Source organism: Symphalangus syndactylus, chromosome 20 (assembly GCF_028878055.3).
Source record: "Symphalangus syndactylus isolate Jambi chromosome 20, NHGRI_mSymSyn1-v2.1_pri, whole genome shotgun sequence".
NCBI lineage: Eukaryota > Metazoa > Chordata > Mammalia > Primates > Hylobatidae > Symphalangus > Symphalangus syndactylus.
Window position 1 is genome coordinate 37,331,175 of NC_072442.2, and position 20,141 is coordinate 37,351,315.

The following is a 20,141-nucleotide window of genomic DNA, read 5'->3' on the forward strand; positions in this document are numbered from 1 at the left end:
GGAGTCGGGAGAAGTTACCTCTAAACCCTCCAGCATGGCCATCAATTTTCTGAATAATTTGGAGATCAACATGCTTTTGGAAAAGTGTTTGGAAAACGTTTGGGGGTGAAAAGAAATGTTGCCTAACTGGCCTTTACTCACAGAGTGACCATCATCTCAGCTAGTTAGTGTATGAGTGGCACCAGCACCCCGGCCATGGGTGTCTGTGATGAGCCTCTGAAAGTAGACTTCTCCTTTGGGGAGCCCTGGGAAAGACACAACTGATATCTATGGGAATGGCTTTGGGGTGTCCTTTGGCACCATACAGATAATTTTATTTTTTTAACTGGAATCCATGGCCTGGGTTCTTGGGATGAGGGTAGGGGGAAGCCACAAAGCCCCTGGAAATGTATGCAAAACATATGGGTGTGCAGGTGCATCATCCTAAGGCTATGGCCTCTTCAGTTTTTCCAAAGAGTCTAAGACTATAAAAGGTTTCCATCTCCTTTCCTCAGCCAGGGAGCCACAGAGACCCAGGCTAGCAATAGGTTGGGAGCCAGCACACCGACTGGCCCCCACCAGGTACCCGGTAGGGGATGGGTAATAACACTCTTGAATGGTCTGGAAATTGCTGGCCCCTCAGTCCTGCCTTCCTCCCAGAGGGAAATCCTGATAGAAGGGGTGACAGCCAGTAGCTGCCATCTGAGTATTTTGAATAAAAATATAACATGATAAAGAGCAAATGAGGGAGGCTGGAGGGGACTCCCCATGCAAATCCTGGATATGAATGTTGGCCAGAAATAAGATACTTCCCGCCCTCCAGCTGTTAAAGAGCTCCCCACTTCCTCCCTTTTGGTGCTAGGAAGGGGCCAGAGGGCACTGCCCCCAAACCACCACTCACCTCTGGAGAGCTGGGGCAGAGTGGGACTGCCTGCAGCAGAGTTAACCCTTCAGAAAATTCAAAACCTGTACTGCCTAGTATTTTCCCTGACCGTTTATTTTTTATCATATTTTTTAAATATCCAGCAGCACTTTGGTGCCTTTTCTTGGGGTTGGGGAGTGGGGTTATCTATGTGTGTATCTATGGGAAGGTGGGTGCCTTCAGTGCACTAAACCCCCTCCTGGGACTGCAGCTGGACCTCACTCCTGTACCTGAACACTCTGCCTGAGCCTGAGCTAATCCTAGCCATCCATTGTGTCTCAAAACTGAACTCGGTAGTGTTTGGGGGATGAATAACTGTGAGGCAGGATGGAGGACCTTTTGCTCTCCCATCCAGAAGGGCACCTAACCTGGCCCCCGGAGCAGACAAAAGGAGCAGGAAGTCAATCACTTCGCTCCCAGTTCTCTGAAGCCCAAGATGAAAAGGGATTTTCCTTCGTTTTTGTTCGGAGGCCTAGTAGAGAATTTGGATTCCACGAAGTTTTGAAAAAAGTAAACTGTCCAGAGCAGACAAAAACTATGGAAACTTGAGGCCTGGGTAATAATGGTTTTGTTTGATTTTGAGGCTTTAAAGAAATGAGGAGACGATGGTGGAGCTCCGCCACGCCGCGTGGCTCTCACTTCCACTCCGAGGAAGACCGACCGGCCCCTAGGGTTTATCCTCTGGGAGCCCCCGGCCCACTCAGCCCCCTTCAGGCCTTGGGAGTCACCCCGAATCTTATCTTCTGTCCCCTTCCAGCAAGTACCTGGCAATAAACGGGCAGGGCTGGGCAAAGGTCTGGCCGCTAGAAACGGAAAAGGAAAGAGAAAAGTAAAGTTAAACAAAAAACAAAAACAAAAAACCCTTGGGTCGGGCACGGTGGCTTACGCCTGTAATCCCAGCACTTTGGAAGGCCGAGGAGGGTGGATCACAAGGTCAGGAGTTCGAGATCAGCCTGGCCAACATTGTGAAACCCCGTCTCTACTAAAAATACAAAAATTAGCCGGGCGTGGTGGCTGGTGCCTGTAGTTCCAGCTACTTGGGAGGCTGAGGCAGGAGAATCGCTTGAACCGGGAGGCGGAGGTTGCAGTGAGCCGAGATCGCGCCACTGCACTCCAGCCTGGGTGACAGCGGGCAGCGGGACTCTGTCTAAAAAAAAAAAAAAAAGAAAAGAAAAGAAAAGAAAAGAAAAGAAAAGAAAAGAAAAGAAAAAAGAAAAAACCCGCTTTCAGCGGAAAGATGCAAAAAATGGAGGCCACCGGGCGTGGTTGGGAGAGCCTGGGCTTTCGCAAGGAAGCGCCAGGGAGCCCAGCTCTGCTCTGGCGAGGAGCAGGGAGCCTCATCCCAAGCCTCATCCCAAGACCCTACGATCGGCCGAGCCGATCGTAGGGTCTGCGCGGGGCTCTGTGGATTTTCCGTGTAGGCGGCGGCTTCCAGTCTCTGCCGGGCGCGGGCTAGGTCAGCGCCGACTCTTCAGAGAGAAGAGCGCGCCTGGCGGCCGGTTCCGCGGAGGCCAAGGCCCAGGGACCGGGGCTGCTTCTCTCCACGCGGACAAAGTGTGCGGGCAAAGAAAGGGGCCGAGGCGGGTGCTTCTGCCGCTCGTAAATTTGTTTCCCCTTCCTTTTAATCCGCCCCCAACGTCTTTCTTTTCAGGACAGGAGGGGATGTAAACCGTTTGAAGTTCATCAACACGGTGAAGTTTTATTGTATTTCCGGTCCCCAAGATTTATACCCGGGAGGGGGAGCGGGCGGCCAGGCGGACTCCCTCGCTACCTCGGACTTCCCTGCCGGACACGTGGCCACTCGGACCCTAGCTTCTGGGCGAGGGCGGGAGGGAGCCTGGACTGGGCCGCCGCCGCTGGCTCCGCACCTTCCGACGGCCGCGCACTGCCGGCACCGCCACCACCCAGGTAAGTCCGCCGCCGCCCTCGGCCTGCACAGCCGCGGTTCTGGGATGGGTGCGGGTGTGAGCGGGAGCACCTGTGAGCAGGCGGGTGTCTGGAGAGGCAGAGATGAGGGGCGGGCACATTAGGGGGCCAAGCACCCACACCGAAGGTCAGGAAGGAGGAAGCAAATTTGTTCTCTGCGTCCCAATCTCAGTCCTTAGCCTCTTAGTCCTTATTCTGCGAAGATTCGGAATGAATTGTCTTACCTGGGGCAGCTAGGCCTCTGCAGAGCCAGGGCCCTGGGACATTTTGGGCAGGGTGCCTTCACAGCAACTGTTCAGATCAACCGGCTTTCCCCTCCAAATCCCATTCTTCCTCTGTTTGTTCCCTAGAATTCCCGATACTTTCTGACACTCTGCTTTTCCACCTTTCTCTCTGTCACTTTCTTTCTCAGCACTCTTTTGCCCCACTCTCCTGTCTGCGCCCCAGTCTCAAAGCTGGGGGATGTGTAGGACTTGAAGATCTGGCCTCTCAGAGCTACACTGGGAGGCTGGGTGACCTGGAATACAGGGGCTAGCAGAGTGCTGAGTGTAGATGCACATTCGTATCTGTTTGAAGTTGAGAATTCTTTTTATCTGTGGAGACCTCCAGCTGGGCTGAGAGGCAGAGACTGAGCAGGTATATCAAAGAGGCCCTGCCCAGGCTTGTGCCTGTGTCTAGGGTCTTCTTCTCTGGCCAGGGCTCCTGGAAGGGAGCAGATGTCTCTGGAATCTGAGCTGTCAGGACCGGATCCAAAGTGGTTTTGCCTAGAGTCCTGGGTTCAGTTCTTCCGATGTGTTGTTTAGTAGCAACTAGGTTCTTCTGTTGGGGAAGAGGTAGAGGAAAATGAAGTTAAGCCGCTTTTTGGCCCACAAAAAATGGCCACAGGGTTTGCCCCCAGTGAGCCCTTGACCTAGAGCTTGAACTGGAACTGCTGAGTGAATTAGGTAGTTTCATGTTGTTGGGCCTGGGTTTCTGAACACAACAACATTAAACCACCCGATTCACGGCAGTTACTGCTCCTCGCTTAGCTGGAGGAGTTGGGGGAGGGGAGCAGAATCAGGACTGGAAGATCGACCTTGCAAAATGAGGAAGAGGTTTGAGGTCCTTCATCCAGGAGCAACAAGGTTGTTCCCCCAGAGAAGAGATCTGGGAAGTGTCTTCCCACTTCTGAATGTTTTTTGTGTGTGCGTTAGGAGGCAAAGGGGGATGAGGAGCAGTCAGCTCTCCCGAAGCACCTCCCTGGCCCTGTTGGGCTGTTCAGCCCAACCCAAAGATGGCAGTCAGAACTCCAAGCTTCCAGCCTTAGGGTCTCTGAGCTCTCACCTACATCCAGAACTTTCCAGAGAAATTCTCCCCAACGTCACAAATATTTGATTTCAAAAGAAATGCAGGTAGTTCTTGAGGTTTTTGTAACTCTTTGGGGGCTGGTGCTCCACCTCAGCAGGAACCTTCAGGTCCTTGAAGAGGGCTCAGTAGGTCTCATTCTGAAAGGGAAACACTGAGAGCTCTTGCAATCTCAGCCTAAAGCCCTCAGGGTCCTGTTGAAGGCCCCCTATGGGACCGGACCTACAGAAATAGGTCAGAAATGTCCTTCCTTTCCTAATCCCTCAGTTGACTTTTTCCTCCCTACCCACCCCAGTGGCCAAAGGCTTCCCACTGGCCTTGGGCTGGGCTGGGGGTACCCATAGGTCCTGAGTGCTACCTCCTTGGAGAGGGGCCTGACTTGCAAGCTAGTGGGGAGCCCAGGTTGTTGGACAATTCAACCCCTACTGATGCAGTGACAGGGATGGAATCAGGGGTTGGGCAGGGCGAGACTCTGATACCCTCTCTGACCTCAGTCCTCTTAAGGCTGCTGGCCCTGTGCCCAGGAAAGGAATAACTAGAAGTGCTGGTGGAAGAAGGGGGACTTTCCAAAGCATAAGCTAACTTTTGTTCCCAAACCTTCCCCCGCCTGCTTGAGGCAGAGGAAATGTGCAAAGGGGCCCGGGAAAGAGGCCCGACCGGATGGGGCTTTGGCGCCAGGCTGACTTGGAGGGCCAGGGGGTCTCTGAACAAGGGGCTTCTGCTAGAGCAGAGGGGCATTAGGGAGACCCACCCCTAGCCTAGGGGAAATGCAGCCTTCAACCCACTGTCCTGATAAGCAAAGGCCAACAACTCTGTCCCTTGGCAGTTTCTCATCCTCTGGTCTGGGTGGAGATGGCCTGGTGTGTCCCTGGGGCCTTATCTCATTTCTCCCTGGGCCTCTCACAAACCTACCCAGTCACTCAGAGCCTGACTGTCTTCCATCCCTGGCGTCCCTTGGCCACCCCCTCCCAGGAAAAGTGCTGTAAAAAGAAAAAAAGGGAATGTTAGAGAGAAAGGAGGAAATAAAGTCTTTGGAAAGCAGAGGTTTACAACAGCCACAGGTTTTATGGAAGCAATTTCGTAATAACCTTCTACCTGCTCGCCTCCTTTCCGCCTGCCTGCTGCCCACCCCGTTTGGCCTCCTGGATGCCCCCTCCCAAGGAGTCAGCCACCCCCATCGCCTTGGATATCCTTGATGGCTGAGAGTTGGTAAGAAGATTCCTGAGGTCGGCTTGGGCCACTGACCTCTCAGTCCTTCCTTTCACCTCTGACATCCTAGGAGGGAGGTTTGGCAGAAGATTTCGTTACTTCACAATTAAGATCCCCACTTGGGGTGTATGGAAGCACCCAGGTTTGAACCCGAGTATGCAGATTCGATGCGATACCTGTTTTGGAGGCCGTTTTGCATAAAGGGTAAGGATTTTGGGATCTTGTGTCCTTTCCCACTGGGGCAAGTGTCCTCATGCCTCACTCTTTCCCAGAGGGTCTGGACTGTGATCTTGAGTCTGAAGAAATACCTCTGGTGCTTGGGGACATAGATTTGGGGACTTTTCTAATTTTGTTGTACACAGCAGTGCTTTTGCTTGACCTCCACAGTCACTTTCACACTCGGCTCATCTCTGTCCACCTCTGCTTCATAATTCTATGAGACACATGTGCTTATAAGTAACTGTGCCTCCACCCCCGCGCTCATCGCTATCATGAAATAAGCATCACACAATGCACGCCGTCCCTGCGGTCTTGGGTAAGAAACACAGTAAAGGATTTTATGGTCCAACAAAGTAGTCACAAAATTTTGTAACCTCTTCTGGGCCAATTTGAAGCATTTATTTTACCTTCCAGAGAAGCATTTTGGAAAGAAGTTGTCGTAGAATCAACCTAGTGTTAAGTCATATGCATTTGTTTGAGGATACGCTGTATATTTTGCTTGAATACCAAGTCAAGGGACAGATTTTCAAGTGAGACATCTGAATTAGCTAATATTTTATAGCCATTATTCAAGTACACAAATACCCAAGCTTTTGCCTTTTCCATAGGCGTGTGATGGTTATAAAAATGTACACACAACCTTTTGGGTAACTGATCTTCTTACACGAGCAGAATCCTCCATCACTCACAGAGGTTATGCAGACATCCACATATGCATGATTAGATCCTGCATACACGAACGCCGAAGCACAGCAAGTTTCATAGTTGGGCAGATTTATTTATTACATATTCTATATACAGTATAGAGCACAGTGCATTTGCGCACTGGGTTCCCCATACAGAAATATTGATTTGAAATATACATATAGGACACACACATCTATTTACATAAAACACGTGTAAATTTCAGCTAAGCTTATTAATTAAAAACAAACTATTTTTCCCCATTCTCACTTATTGTTTTTCTTTCTTCTCCCATTTCCTTCCCTTACTCTAGATTTTCTCTCTCTTCTTACTGACAAGGACCCTTTCAAAAGTCACCCCCACAGCATAGGCACTCACCGGCTGGTCGGCCTCTGCTCTTCAAACCTCGGCCTCGCTGTTGGCTGCTCTGGGCCCCAGTGTGGCCAGGAGCTGCCGCTTTTTTCCCTGCTTGCCCTTCTCCAAGCTACCAGCTACTGGCCCGAGCTGTGTTCAGGCGAGGCTGCAGTGCAGGGAATGGCAAAAGGCTGCAAGAGAAGGCAGGGTTTTCCTTCTTTCTGTTTAGGATTGGGGGTGGGGTATGGAGCAGTTTCGCTCTCTTAGGATAAAGTGACCCCCACTGAAGCAACCCCTCTACTAAGTGTCTTTGGAAGCTGGGCTCCAGGGGCCACAATCCTGTTTGCTATCCTCCTTCATGGTGGCTACCATTGTCTGGGGAGAAAACAAGGCTTTTTTGGTGGGAGGGAGTCCACACGCTCTCAGCTGACCCTTTAATCATTTGCCAGAGTTGGAGTTGAACTCCAGTTTGGGGAAGCAATGCTTTCCAGAAAGCTTGGCTGGGGTGGGACTCCTTGCTTGGTGCATTTACCTGGAGAGCAAAGAGCTGGGGTGCAGACTACAGGGCTTAGGGGCCAGTTCATTCTCTTTCCTCCGGAGTCATTGCTCCCTGAGAAGACCAAGACCTCCAAAACCTGTCATTTTAAAATTGTCTCCACTCTCCAGCTTCTTCATGAGCAAAGGCTAAGTTCCGATCTCAGAAAAGAGGCCTGAGTCGGCTTCTCACCCAGCACGCAGGAGCCAACAGGGAATAAAGGGCAACTCCTCAGGCAGACAGCAACCCACAAACCCAAATCTTGTCTGTCGGGAGAACTCACCCTTGTAGAGCACAAGCCATCAGCCCAAATGTTCTTCTTCCTCTAACTTCTTCCCTAAACTGAGTAGCCCTCTTGACTCCTCTCTTGTTGCAGAGAGGCAGCTGCAAAGTCAGGGCAGGGGAGGGAAGGGGAACCAGGAAGACGGCAGTCAGAGCCCAGTGCCTGCTTTGCTTGGGTCTTAAGGACAGCCCAGCTCTGTGACTTTTCAATAAATAAAAAAACCCCAGTCCATAGTACACATGTCCTTTTAGGCCCTAATTTATATACTACAGAAATCATATACTCAGCCCGCCATGCTTCATAACACCATTATTTATGGCGGGGGAGGGAATCTTTTTTCCTGAAGAGTGTATTTATGACAGGTAAAGCCAACAGCAGACTTCATAGGGCTGGCAAATTGAGAACAGGTGCTTTGCCTTAACTGTGATTCATTCGCTCAGTGCCCAGCTTTTTCGCTGGTGAGTCCGGGGAGCTCCCTCGACTTTCCCAAGCGTCCAACCGCTGCTTGGAAGAATTTGCATCGGATTTTTGTTTCCCCACTTGGGTCTTATGGAAAAGGCAGATCTTCACGCTGTTTGGTTACAGATCTGCCGGGCTGTCACCCTCGGACAGCAGGGGTGGGAAAGGAGGGGGCCGGCTGGGCCCCGGCATTGATCTTTAAAAAATCATTTTGAAATCGCCATAATGTGAAGAAATATGGCGCTTCACCCTCGTATTTCACGTGTAATGACACGAGATGGCTTCATTTGGAAAGAAAAGCGGTTGGAGTGTGTGCCTGTGTGGGAGGTGATCCGCAGCCTTCTACAAGGCAGAGGGGTAGGTGGCCAAAAAGATACGGCCTCAAGTCAGAGTGGCCCCGCTTTTGCTAAAAGGACTGGGCTGAGGGCATCCTGCCTTATTAGGACTCAGAGTCAAAGAGTTGCCGAGAAATCCACCCCAGTCTACCCCTGAGCCTAACCCGAGGAGAACTGGGTCTGTCCGGGGGTCACACCTCCCCAAGTGCCAGGAGAAGCAACTGCAACTGGAGCAGAAGCTGAGGAGCAGGGGCTGGTAGAGGAGCGAGGAAGCCAGTGGGTGGGCCCCGGGGGAGTCCCTGCGCAGGGCCACAGAGTAGATATATATATAAAAAGGGCTATTTGGAAGCTCCAATGAGGGGGTCTGCAGGGGGTAAGGCAGTGAGGGGAAGAGACTGACCATGGGCTCTCTGTCCACACTGGCCTCTATATTGGTGTTTGGAAGTCTCCAGAGCAGGAGTCCCGGGTGACAGGAGCAGTACAGGAGGGCTGAAAACTAAGCCCAGACTCCTTCCTCTTTGGATGGAAGGGGAGATAACTTGGGACCCCTTCCCTTGCTGACTGGGGATCCTTTCCCAGGCCTCTGCTCTGGTGACACCTCAGGGAAGTGGCCTTAACCCTTTCTCCTATTCAGCTCCCTCATCAGGGCAAATTTAGGGGCCTGGGTGGTTAATCAGTGGAGAAAAGGAGAAATGGCTTCCCCCACCACCCCACCTCACCACCACCATCTTAAATCCATCCTTCTAGCCAAAGTCAGAGAAAGGCCCAATAAATGTAAAGGCGCTCTGGTTCCTTGTATTAAACTTTCCTAGGCTCACGTTTCCGGGGCCTGATGGATCCCTTTAACCTCAAGTAGTTTCTAATTTCAGGACAGATAGTGGATTCTTGGACACTAAGCCATTTTATTCACCTCTCTCCTCCTCCCTCAGCTACTGAGGGGTCCAGGGAAGCTCGCAGTCATGTAAATCTCTACAAAGAGTGCAAGGAGAGCCCACTCCAAAGCGGACAACGTCCTAAAATCCCCAACTTTTCCCCTCATCTTTTTACTTCATCTCCTGTGGATTGCTGCTGCTGTTGTTGTTTCATAAACATCTTCTGTCAAGGGGACAGAGAAGAGGAAATGAGGGCCTGCGGGGTGGAGGTGGAGGTGTATGTGGGGGGGGACAGGACCACCTCCTCTTCCAGTATCCTCTCGAGCCTCTCCGGCTGCTCCCCGGGCTGGGGCTCTCTCCCTCCCTCCGCCCTTGCTCTCCCTCCCTCCCCGACCCGCCTGGGGGGAGGGCTCCACAGCCTGCGTCCCTCCCGAGGCAGCCCGCCGCTTCCCTCCGCCTCTCCTCCACCCCCGCCGCCCCATGTCGAGAACTGCCCCCCTTCCTGCAGCGGGAGGGGGGGACAGGGCGGCCGGTAGCTGGGGCTGAGGTTACGTGGCCGCCGGAGCCCTGACGTGATAGCACATTGCATCAGCATAAAACAATCCATCCTCGATATGGAATGCGGTGCGGACGGATGACAGCGAGAGCGCAGCCCCCTCGCCCGATTGATTTATGTCGGAGCTGACGCTTTATCAGGCAGTCGGAAAAACTTTGACCAATCATTTTGCAAGGAGAGCTGAGCCGGGCTGCTCCACTGTACTTTGTTGGCTGAGAAGTTGAGCAGGGGGTGGGGGTGGGAGGGTGGGGGGCTGGGGGGGTCGCGTCCGAAAGCCCTCACACCGGTCCGGGTGCCACCTCTCCCTGCTTGGGCGCCGCCGAGCGAGCGCTTCCCTTCCCCCTGCGAGCGCCCGGATAATGTCTGAGAATGTCCATTTCTGGGACGCTTAGCAGCTATTATGTCGACTCGATCATAAGTCACGAGAGTGAGGACGCGCCTCCAGCCAAGTTTCCTTCTGGCCAGTACGCGAGCCCGCGGCAGCCGGGCCACGCGGAGCACCTGGAGTTCCCCTCGTGCAGCTTCCAGCCCAAAGCGCCGGTGTTCGGCGCCTCCTGGGCGCCGCTGAGCCCGCACGCGTCCGGGAGCCTGCCGTCCGTCTACCACCCTTACATCCAGCCCCAGGGCGTCCCGCCGGCCGAGAGCAGGTACCTCCGCACCTGGCTGGAGCCGGCGCCGCGCGGCGAAGCGGCCCCGGGGCAGGGCCAGGCGGCGGTGAAGGCGGAGCCGCTGCTGGGCGCGCCTGGGGAGCTGCTCAAACAGGGCACGCCCGAGTACAGTTTGGAAACTTCGGCGGGCAGGGAGGCCGTGCTGTCTAATCAAAGACCCGGCTACGGGGACAATAAAATTTGCGAAGGAAGCGAGGACAAAGAGAGGCCGGATCAAAGTAAGTTATAAAAAGTGAGGAAATACCCAGGCCGAAGGCCAGGAGGTGGGGCGGGGAGGGGAAAGGCAATAAACTGCGGACAATGTGAAGGGAAACTGCGGCGATGGCCGGAGAGCGGGCCGGGAGGAGGAGGGGAGAGGAAGGAAAGACGGAGGGAAGGGGAAAGCTGTGTGCTCTAGGAGGGGAGACTGAGGCCGCCGGAGGAGCGCTGCCCCCACTTCTCCAAGTCCTGCGGGGAACAGGGGCTCGGGGATCGACTTGCAGCTCTCTCGGCCCTCTTTTCCCCTCTCTCCCGGAGGCCCCAGCTGAAAGCCCGGCCAGAGACCGGAGACGGCCGGGAGAGGAGCTGGCGGGGTCCGGGGCCAGCGGCCAGCGAGGCCGAGAGCCGGCGAGGGCAAGGGCCGCAGCGCACTGGGCTGCCCGGGACCGTGCGGCTAGCAGAGCTACCCGCGCCACGCACAGACCGTAAAAGCCGGCCAAGAGGAAGGGGGAGGGAGCTCATTAGGATTTTATTTGCAATGCAACAGCTCGGCGGAGGATTGTTCCTAGCAGATCTCGCGCTTTAGCCGCGCAGAGTCCGCAACCAGCGACGGGAGGGGCGGGGGAAGCCCAGGACGCGATGACTGAGCCCCCTCCCCGGATGCGCCGGCCCCTCCCCGGGAGCCTTCCCTCCGGTGGCCCCTCTCCTCCTCGGCGTCCTCGCAGGGGCTGCCGCTTCCTTTTCTGCGGTACCCCGCTGCTCTCTGCGGGGCTCCCTAGCCCCCGCCCGGGCTGTCCGCCTCTTGGGGAGTCGGGGAATCGCTTCCGAATATCGGGGCATCTCGAAGGGACCTCGGGGAGAACAGGGGTGGGGGGAAGAGAGGGTTGCAGAGAGGCGGAGAACTTTACCCTTTGTGGGTAGTTTCCCATCACCTCCCACTCCTCAAAAGCACCCTGGCCAGAACGCCAAGTCTGGCTGATTTCCAGGAGGTGCTACTACATGAGAAGAGAGGGTTCTCCTATTATTTATTTTTAAGGTTGAGAAGTGCTCATCGGTGAGGGAACTCAGCCGCAAACAATGACTCGCAGGCTGGTGTATCAGGTCCTCGTTTCTTACTCTTTTTGGGAAGTAGGGATTTTTAAGTCTCTCCTTGCCCTGCTAGATTTCCCATTGACGGAGTGGCCCCAGGGCCCTTTAGAGCATCCTTGCCTGCTGGAGAGTAAAGAGCTGCCCCATTCCCTGCAGGGTCCTGTCACCTCCAACCTGCCAGGTGGAATCCTAAGAGCTGGCATTTAGGGAACACATTCTTCCCCAACCCTCCCCGCACGCTCCCAAACAGACCCCCCACCCTAAACCCCCAAACTCTGCCTGAAAAGCCCATTATTGCAAGGCAGCCATTTGGCTAGGATCAATTATTAACAGTTTTTTCCCTCTTTCATATTTAATGAGGCTGCGGGTCCCATCCCAGGCAATCACATTAAGGAAATAGCGCTGCAAATTGGTAAGACGCGGTACTTAGTGTAGGATGAACCAAATTTTTTATATAAAAAAATTCAGTGTTTTTCACTTGGGGAGAAGGAAGCTAGTAGCTGGTGGCTGTTATTTTTAATTGGCTTAGCTTTATTTGGCAACTTTTTTGAGTTCCGGAGTAGGGGGAGAGAAGGTAAGGAGAAGAGAAGCCTGTATATATTTTTGTTTCCTCTCTTCCACTCAGTTACCTTCTTCTCCCCTCCAGCCCCCACATAGGATCGGTTAAGGCTAGGTGTGCTGTGAAGGGCTTCGTTTTACCTCCACATCACCCCTGGCTCCCCACCTTGGGACTGGAGCAATTTTACTCCCTAATTTCTCTGCACTTGTGTTAACCAAACTGAGCTGAGCAGGAGCTGAAAAGGAGAGAGACTATTGCAACCATAAGTTATCTGTGAGCCCCCAGCGCTCCCCTGTCCATAAGCTAGAGTTGATAAATGGTTGCAATTGCATTGCGTGTGAATTGGAGTGTGCTGGCTGTTTGTGGCTCTAAGTGCAGACCCATATTTGTGGTGTGTGGTGGTGGCAGAAGGGGAGATTTCTACGCAGACACACATGCCTTCTGCCATGTGGTCAGGAGACAGAAGCTTGTTTGTGATCAAGGCAGGGGGTACTGGGACTGGGCTGAAGGGCTGAGAGGTCTCTTGGGGTGAAGTGACACCCCAAATGCGGTGACTGAACAGACATCTCACTTCCCCACCCAACTCCCCCTCTCACTTCCTAGAGCCAGGACCCTTCAGGTCAGCCACCCACCCCTAGCCAGCCTGGGGGTGCTGCTTGTGGGACTTCAACCACGCTGAACTCTGACCTGAGTCCTAAGCAGTTTGGACCCAAGTAGAGAAAAATAGAGAGGGAACTTGATGTAGGCAGAGCTTTGGAAGTGCTGAAGAAGCCTGGGCCCACATTTGCCCCCATCCTTTCCACACAGCGTCTCACCTGGAGGTGTCTATAGCAATGGCTGGCCCATCTGTGACACCCTTCCTGGGAGCTTGAAGGCCCAGGTGGCCTCTTCTCCAATGCAAGATGGGGAGTGGAGACCAAGGGTGTGCCCTCTTGATCTGGGGCCCTTCACCCCCTTCCTTTCTTTGATTCTATCGCTGCTTCTCTTTCAGCCAACCCCTCCGCCAACTGGCTGCACGCTCGCTCTTCCCGGAAAAAGCGCTGTCCCTACACCAAATACCAGACGCTGGAGCTAGAGAAGGAGTTTCTGTTCAATATGTACCTCACCAGGGACCGTAGGCACGAAGTGGCCAGACTCCTCAATCTGAGTGAGAGACAAGTCAAAATCTGGTTTCAGAACCGGCGGATGAAAATGAAGAAAATGAATAAGGAGCAGGGCAAAGAGTAAAGATTAAAGATTACCCCCAGTCCTCCCCAGCTCTTCCCCATCTCACTCTTATTTATGTGACGACTGCAAAGCCAGCGCTGTCTGGGATATATTAAAGTGAATGGGGAAGGGAGTCTCTCTTCCAAGTCCTTTATCTGCACCTAGAGCCTCCCTCCTTTCCTTTGCCCTTACCTGTCTCTCTCTTCTCTCTAGGTGTCAGGAGAAAGTTTTGTTGATTTAGAAGATAGAAGTAGTTGGTTCCTAAGAATGTGATGGGCCACAAGGAAAGAGAGACCCCAGTCAAGCTGCTAGTATGCCCTGTAATTTTTCTGGGAAGTCCTAGCCCCTCACTTCCAGCTTGCTGTTTCTTCTCTACACCCACCCAAAAGTCACCCAGGGACACTCCAACTCCACACAGCTCAGCAGACATCCACACACAGTAATAATGGGGTGAGCTCACAACCACCATTCAGTCAAGTGAAGTGACACTCCAGTTGCAGACCATCGCACACCAAATTTGGCAAAACAGCCCTCAGACCATCAGGCAAGCCCGGGTTCTCCCCCTGATGCAAATACCCACCAGGGAGATGTCTAGAGGCAGACTCCTGAGTGAGGTGTTGCAGCCCAAAGGCTGCAGCATTGCCATACCATCCCCATGGAGTTGCCAACTATTCTCAGGCCAAAGGCCATGGGGAAGATGGAGCAAACCTAGTCCCCAAGCCGGTGGGCTAGAAAGTACAAGAAAAGGCAGCACGTGGTTTTATGAAGGTATCTTAGGTGGAGCTACTCCCCACCTCCCACCAACATACACATTTTGTTGCAGGAAATGTTTAATTCCGCATGATGTTTCCCTCTCCTTCCAACAAAAGAAGGTCAAACTGTGGGTCGTAAAGCCTTGACAATGTTGTCCTCCTGTTCATCTGTGCACCACTTGACAGACTGTAGCTTCTCTTGCTCTCGACCGGCCCCGCATTCTTCCGCATCCTCCCTAGCTCTGAAATCAACTCTCTTCGGTCGTATCCACCTTGCACCCGCGAGTCAAGCCGCCCCTTGTAGAAAAACCCCTCCACTCTCCATTCCCCGCTAGGTCAACCCCACTGTAGACAGGAAAGCCAGGCCAGGAGAGTCCGAATGAGAATTTATTGTGAATCGATTCCCAAGCTCCCTTCCGGGACAAGTGGTCTGGGACAGGGAGGAGCAATGGCCCCAGTGCGCAAAACTCTGCGCGTTCCTACGAATCCCTTCGGCTTCTCGACCCACGCAGAGGAGCCCCGGGCCAGGCGGCTCTAGCCCCAGCGCCAAAGGAGACCGGCCCCAGGGCCGGGCTTTGCCTCCTGCTTCATGGGCCTGGATGCAGATCTGCGCGGCTGGTGCGTGCTCGCGCTTCTGGGGAACAGTCCCGCGTGCAAAGGAAAGAGGCAAAATCGCACCTAAGCATCAGATGGAAGCTTACTCTCTGCTTCCGCTCCTCCCCCTGCTCCCCTACTTCTCAGTCCCTTCAATTCGTAGACTCTTGCTCCTGCTTCTCCTGATCCTGCAAGGGGACATTCAAGTAGAAGTTTTTTGCTTTGTCGGTGGCTGTCGTGAAATTGTGATTGTGTTTCGTGATTTCTTTGGGGGTGATTGTCTCGCCTGTCTTCAGTTGTCGATTATATGGGAGGGTTCTGGGTGGGAGTGGGGAGGGAGAGGGGCCTAGAGCTCTAATTGTTTGTTTTGGAAGAAAAAAAGAAAAAGAACAAAAATATATATCACTCTAGAAAATAAATCTCTCCTGTGTCTTATTCTGTGTTGGCTCTCTGGGCCTGACCATAGGTAGAGATCCCAGTTGTCCGGAGAAAGGCTTGGAAAAAAAAAGATTGCTGAGTCCAGGAGGTTTCTCCTTACACCCTTCACGGCAAGGTCCCCTGCAGAGCTCCCTAGAAGTGGAGCTGAGAGCCAGTCCCAGACCCCAGGTCCCAAGACTACTGGTTAAACTGATCAAGAGCCTTCCAACAGAACTGGAAAACGAGCAGGGAGGGAAGGAAATGTGGGTTATTTGGAGAGGGGACAGGGTCTGGGGAGCAGTGAGGTCCTGAGACCTCCTCATTGACTTGAGAATAGGAGGGAAGGTTGGTCTTCCTGCACCTCCTGAGGGTAGCTCTCCTCCCTCAGCCACTGAGAATGTCACCTTAGTTTGGCCACTTTAAAATATGATGCAAGGGAGGAACACAGTAATTTCCCTCTGTTCTTCTCTGCGGCAGGGTGCCTAGGTCTAGACAGAGGCCTCCAGAGGGCTGGAATCTCCTTCCTTCCATTCAAAGGGAGCCAACCCCTTAGGGTTCTCGGCCCCCAGCTGGGGTTGGAGGCTCTAGTTTGAGCCACAGGGTAGCAGCCTTGGTCTGAGGTGGGCTGGGTTGGTAGGGGCTGAGCCCTGGGTAAGCACCTCTGCAAAAGGTGGAGAGGTCATTGAGTGTGAAGCAGAAATGTCTCGGTAGAAAAATTCACCTCCCAAAAGGACCCCAGAATTAAACTCAGTTTCAAGAGGCACTTTTTCTCCCTCTCAGACTGAGGGATTTCGGCAGAGTCTCTTATGAAGACCGCAGTTCTCGGCAGCCTGCGCTTCTCATTCAGGCCTTGGGACTCCACTTCGGCGGGCCGGCGCTCCGGAGCCGGCCTACCGCAGGAGCCTCTCCCCAATCCAAGCCGACAACACTGCGGCCCGCGGAGACCCTGCGGGTTGGGGTAGAGTTGGGAACGAAGCATGGCCCGAGTGAAGGGAACCTGCAAGTGAAAAGGCCAGGCCTACCCTCCTCCAACGAAAGGACGAACTGATCCAAGAGACGGCGGGAGGCAGGAGAAAGCGGAGCTCCGCGTCAGGCAGGCCGGGACAGGCACCCTCCAAGGAGGGTTTCATTAGGGATACAAAATGAATCTGGCTTTACAGCTGGTGTAGACCAGGCTCCTGCCCCATCTTGGGCTACCCAGGCCCAGCCGGTGCTGACAGCAAAGACAGAAGGTCGGTTTCTGCCTAAAGCAAAAGCTCAGCGAGGCTGGAACAGAGGGGAGTGCTGCGCGGTGGGGGCGAGGGCGCTTGGAGGGGCCTCTGCCGGCAGCGTCTGGGTCCCAGCCCAGGGCTGCTTCTTTAAAGACAAACAAAGGCGAAGATGAGGAGGCTCGGAAGCCGGAGATGGGGAAATCAGTTGTCATAAAAGAGAGATTCAGAAACGGACACCGCCAGAGTGCGAGGCAGAGAGAAGCCGGGAGAGGAATTCAATGCCGTGTGCGCAGCAATAAAAGAATATGACCGCTATAAAAGTTTATAGCGTATAAATTTCTGAAGGTTAAGATACTAAACAGCAGCAAAGCAAACAGCGAGGGGAAACTCTCCGGAGTTGAGAGAGCCGCAGCTGCGCCGGGGCTCCCGGCCTGGCGGGGGAATGGGTGGGCCCCGCTCCCGCAGCCTTCACCCTCACCCGCCCAGAACACGAGGCTCCGGGCTTCCGGGGCGGGGGGTGGCAGGGGGCAGAGAGGGAGAAGAGAGAAGCCGGGGAAGAACACTTTGTTGTCGCAAATGCTTCAGAGATTGCAACTGGGGCTCTTGTCTTTGTTCTTCACACCCCCTCCAGAATCAGGCTTCGGAAACGAGGAGCCTCCTGCGCGCGCACACACACACACACACACACACACACACACACACACACACACACACACACACGCAGGTCCGGCGGGGCCAGACGTCTGGGCGCGGGCAGCCTCTTGATTCTTTTACAGTCTCATCCTATCCTCTCAGGCCTCCTCTCACCGCGACAAAAAGCCCAATTGTTTCTCCTCAGAATTTGAAACAGTCGTGGGGAGTTTGAAAAGTGCTCGGTCCCCCTTTTTACAGGCTATAAAGGGCGCACTGCTTTGCGGTCTCCGCTAGAAATTAGGGGCAGAGGTGGGAGGTGTACGTAGAAAGAAAAAAAGCTTAGGGCTTCTTTTTTTTCTCTCCCCTCAGTTGTGGTTTTTTTCTGTTTTTTAGCTTATCTACACAATTTCATGAGCCGTTTCCTGATTCCGATGCCCGCTCCCTATCCCTCCCCTTTTACTGCTAGTTATGAAAGTTTCTCCTGCTGGCCCCCTCTGCGGCTGCTCTCCCAGAAAACTGGTGGAGCCAGTGGCTGCGGCGCCTTTTCGCAGAGAAGCCGCTAGATGGCACCCTTGCTCCATGTGAAACTCTCTGGAGCGGTGGCTGCGGATCCCTGCGCCCGGCACCGCGCCTTGGTCGGCCCTGAATCCAGGAACTGAGTGCTACCAAAAGTCGTGAATAATTTGCACCTAATAAAAAAAATAGGGCTCGTTATGGCCTTACCCCAATTTAATAGATTTCAGTTATAGTAGTGTTCCCCCATCTCCTCAAATGGTCAATTTTCTGAATTTTCCCCACGAGGAGGGCTCAATGCTTCTCACCCAGTTGCTGTGTTCCGTGGGGCAACAAATGCGTGAAAACGGGGAATAATAGTAATAATAGGAAAAATGGGTCCAAATCCAAAAGGAGAATTGATTCGAAAAAAAGAGATTTTCCGTGAAGGGAGGCGAAAAGAATGTCTTGGATGCGGGTCAGCGGGTCAGCAGGTCAGTTGAGAGGGGCTAGCCGGCAAAAGAAGGTAGGATGGAGAGGAAGCTGCCCACCGGCTGGAGAGAAAATCGCGTAAGCCAGCCCGAGATCCCCCAATTTGTGTGTGGGGGGGAATGGAGCCATAGCTTTTGTGGGGATTCGGAGATGCCCAAAGCCGGCAGGGCGGCTTCGCAAGGGGCAACGAGCACAGGCTCTGGTGCCATTGTATGAGTCCAGGGCTGGGCTGGGCTCGCGCAGGGCGACCTAGGCACGGAGCAGAGGCTCCCCAGGGCAGCGGGGTGCGGGAAGGCTCGGATGTCGCCTCTGGATGCTTTGCGCGCCTCCAAAGAATGCGCGTTTTCCCATGGGCGCGAAGGCGGGCGCAGCGTCCGGACGCAGGAGCTCGGTTCTCCCTGGGTTCCTCGGCTTCCAGGTGAGAGCTGCGGCTTCTGAATGCCTTGGCCCTGGCCGCAGGCAAACCTGGGGGGCGCCGGTCCTTTCCTCATTGAGCAGCTGGAGGTCTGGACTCTGGGCACTTTCGTTCTGAGACCCGCACCCTGCTTGTCCATAGCCCCTTGCATTCCAAATCTGTGTCCTCCCGGCCCCGCCGGATCCCTGCCTTCCATCCGACAAACCTGCGCCAGCAATAGATACTCCCACCCCCTCAAAACCACCCCAGCTGCAGCCTCTCCTCTCCCCAACCAAGACTTAGTGCAAGGAGGTAAGCGGAGTTTCTCCTCAACTTGAGTTTCTCTAATAAATCTGCGCTCCGCTGGGTGTTTATAAATTGTCTCCTCGCTCTTTCTTTTTTTTTTTCTATAATAGAAATATTTTCCTTCCATCAGGAATTTCTGGCATGGTGTAGAGATGATTTAGAACAAGCCATTGAATTTGTACCTCGCCGGTGAGTTTTCAAATAATGACCATAAAATCCTCTGCACTTGATAAAAATGTTTGCTTCGGCAACAACTTAACTCGGCCCTCCGTTGCCTCACGGTCCCCTCAGCCACGCGCTGAAAATTCAAAGCCCTGGTTCTCTCCACTCCTCTTTTCCTTTATCTCTCTCCCCCTTCTAGCCCCTCTTTCATTCTCTGGGTTCACTTTTTAAGAACTAAATGACCTCACTGGTAAGGTTCCCTTTCGAAAAGTGGTAGTTTCATTTTTACAAATGTTGGGGTGTATGGGGTCCCCAAAAGGTGCCCGTCAAAAAAACAAACCACTGTTTCCTGAATAAACAATGGATTGAATATATTTGTAAAGCCTCCACTTTTGTTGCTCAAAATTTTCTTTCTTTCTCTCATTCCTCTCCCTTGCCAATCTACTGCTACAGGAGGCCATTGGTTCTGACCCTCAGACTGGGGCCTTCTAAAGCCTGGCCACCACCATCGTGAGGCCGGGTAGGCAGGGAACGCAGTGGCCACAGAGTGTGGCACCCAGTCAGCTTGTTCCAGCTTTCCGTGTTCAGGCCTCTGGTCCCCAGGTCTGCACGGAGAGCCAGGTTTAACTAGAGGCTCCCCAAGGGGAAAGGAGAGAAAATCGGAGAATCAGCAACCTTGCTCTATCTGAATCCCACACCCAAGTCAGTTTGGGTGGTGACAGTGGCTCAAAAGGTCTTGGGGACACTGAGGACTAATAGATGGCCCCCAAACACATACTCTGCAGGCACTGCCTAGGGCGGCTGAGAACGTAGGACAGCGGACACCAAGGCCAAGTGCCAGGGCCTGATACCCAACCTTCTTTCCTTTTGATGCGTTGATGGGCACAGTGGTGCCCTCTCACCCTTAGGCACTGCAAAAGGTGTGGGAGTCGGCCTGGGAAGGTTGGGAGCTATTAGTAATTGGGCTTGGCTACTGGGTCCCGAGGCCTGGGTGCAAGTGTGGGGTAGCCCATTGGGGCTTCATCCCTCTGATGGCATCAGGCCCTCTCCCCTCACACAGTCTGCCCTCAAAAGTGCTGATGGGCTGAAGGGCCTTCAGGAGACCCCATTTTCAGCAAGCAGAGATTGCACAAACCTGCAGAATCAGCAGTGGGAGCTCGAACTTTGCTCTGTGCTTCAACCACTGCTCATTAACCAGAAAGTTTCTTCTTCCCTCCCGTTCCCTCCTCAAGATCTCCCAGATCCCTGTTTCGCAGAAAATTTTTGCTTATTTGTTTAATGAGAGGAAGTT

General features: G+C 53.6%; 1 protein-coding gene across 1 annotated transcript; it reads left to right on the top strand.

Annotated features, from left to right (window-relative positions):
- Positions 1 to 9,957: 9,957 nt before the first annotated feature.
- Positions 9,958 to 15,162, top strand: HOXB9 (homeobox B9). The gene is made up of 2 exons (XM_055258479.2): positions 9,958 to 10,563; positions 13,183 to 15,162. The coding sequence occupies exons 1-2, from the start codon at positions 10,047 to 10,049 to the stop codon at positions 13,416 to 13,418; spliced, it is 753 nt and encodes a 250-aa protein (XP_055114454.1). The 5' UTR covers positions 9,958 to 10,046; the 3' UTR covers positions 13,419 to 15,162.
- Positions 15,163 to 20,141: the final 4,979 nt, after the last annotated feature.

Coding starts and splice junctions, on each gene's coding strand:
- HOXB9 (XM_055258479.2), top strand. CDS start 10,047: ATGTCCATTTCTGGGACGCTTAGCAGCTATTATGTCGACTCGATCATA. Junction 10,564..13,182: donor CAAAGAGAGGCCGGATCAAA/GTAAGTTATAAA, acceptor CTTCTCTTTCAG/CCAACCCCTCCGCCAACTGG.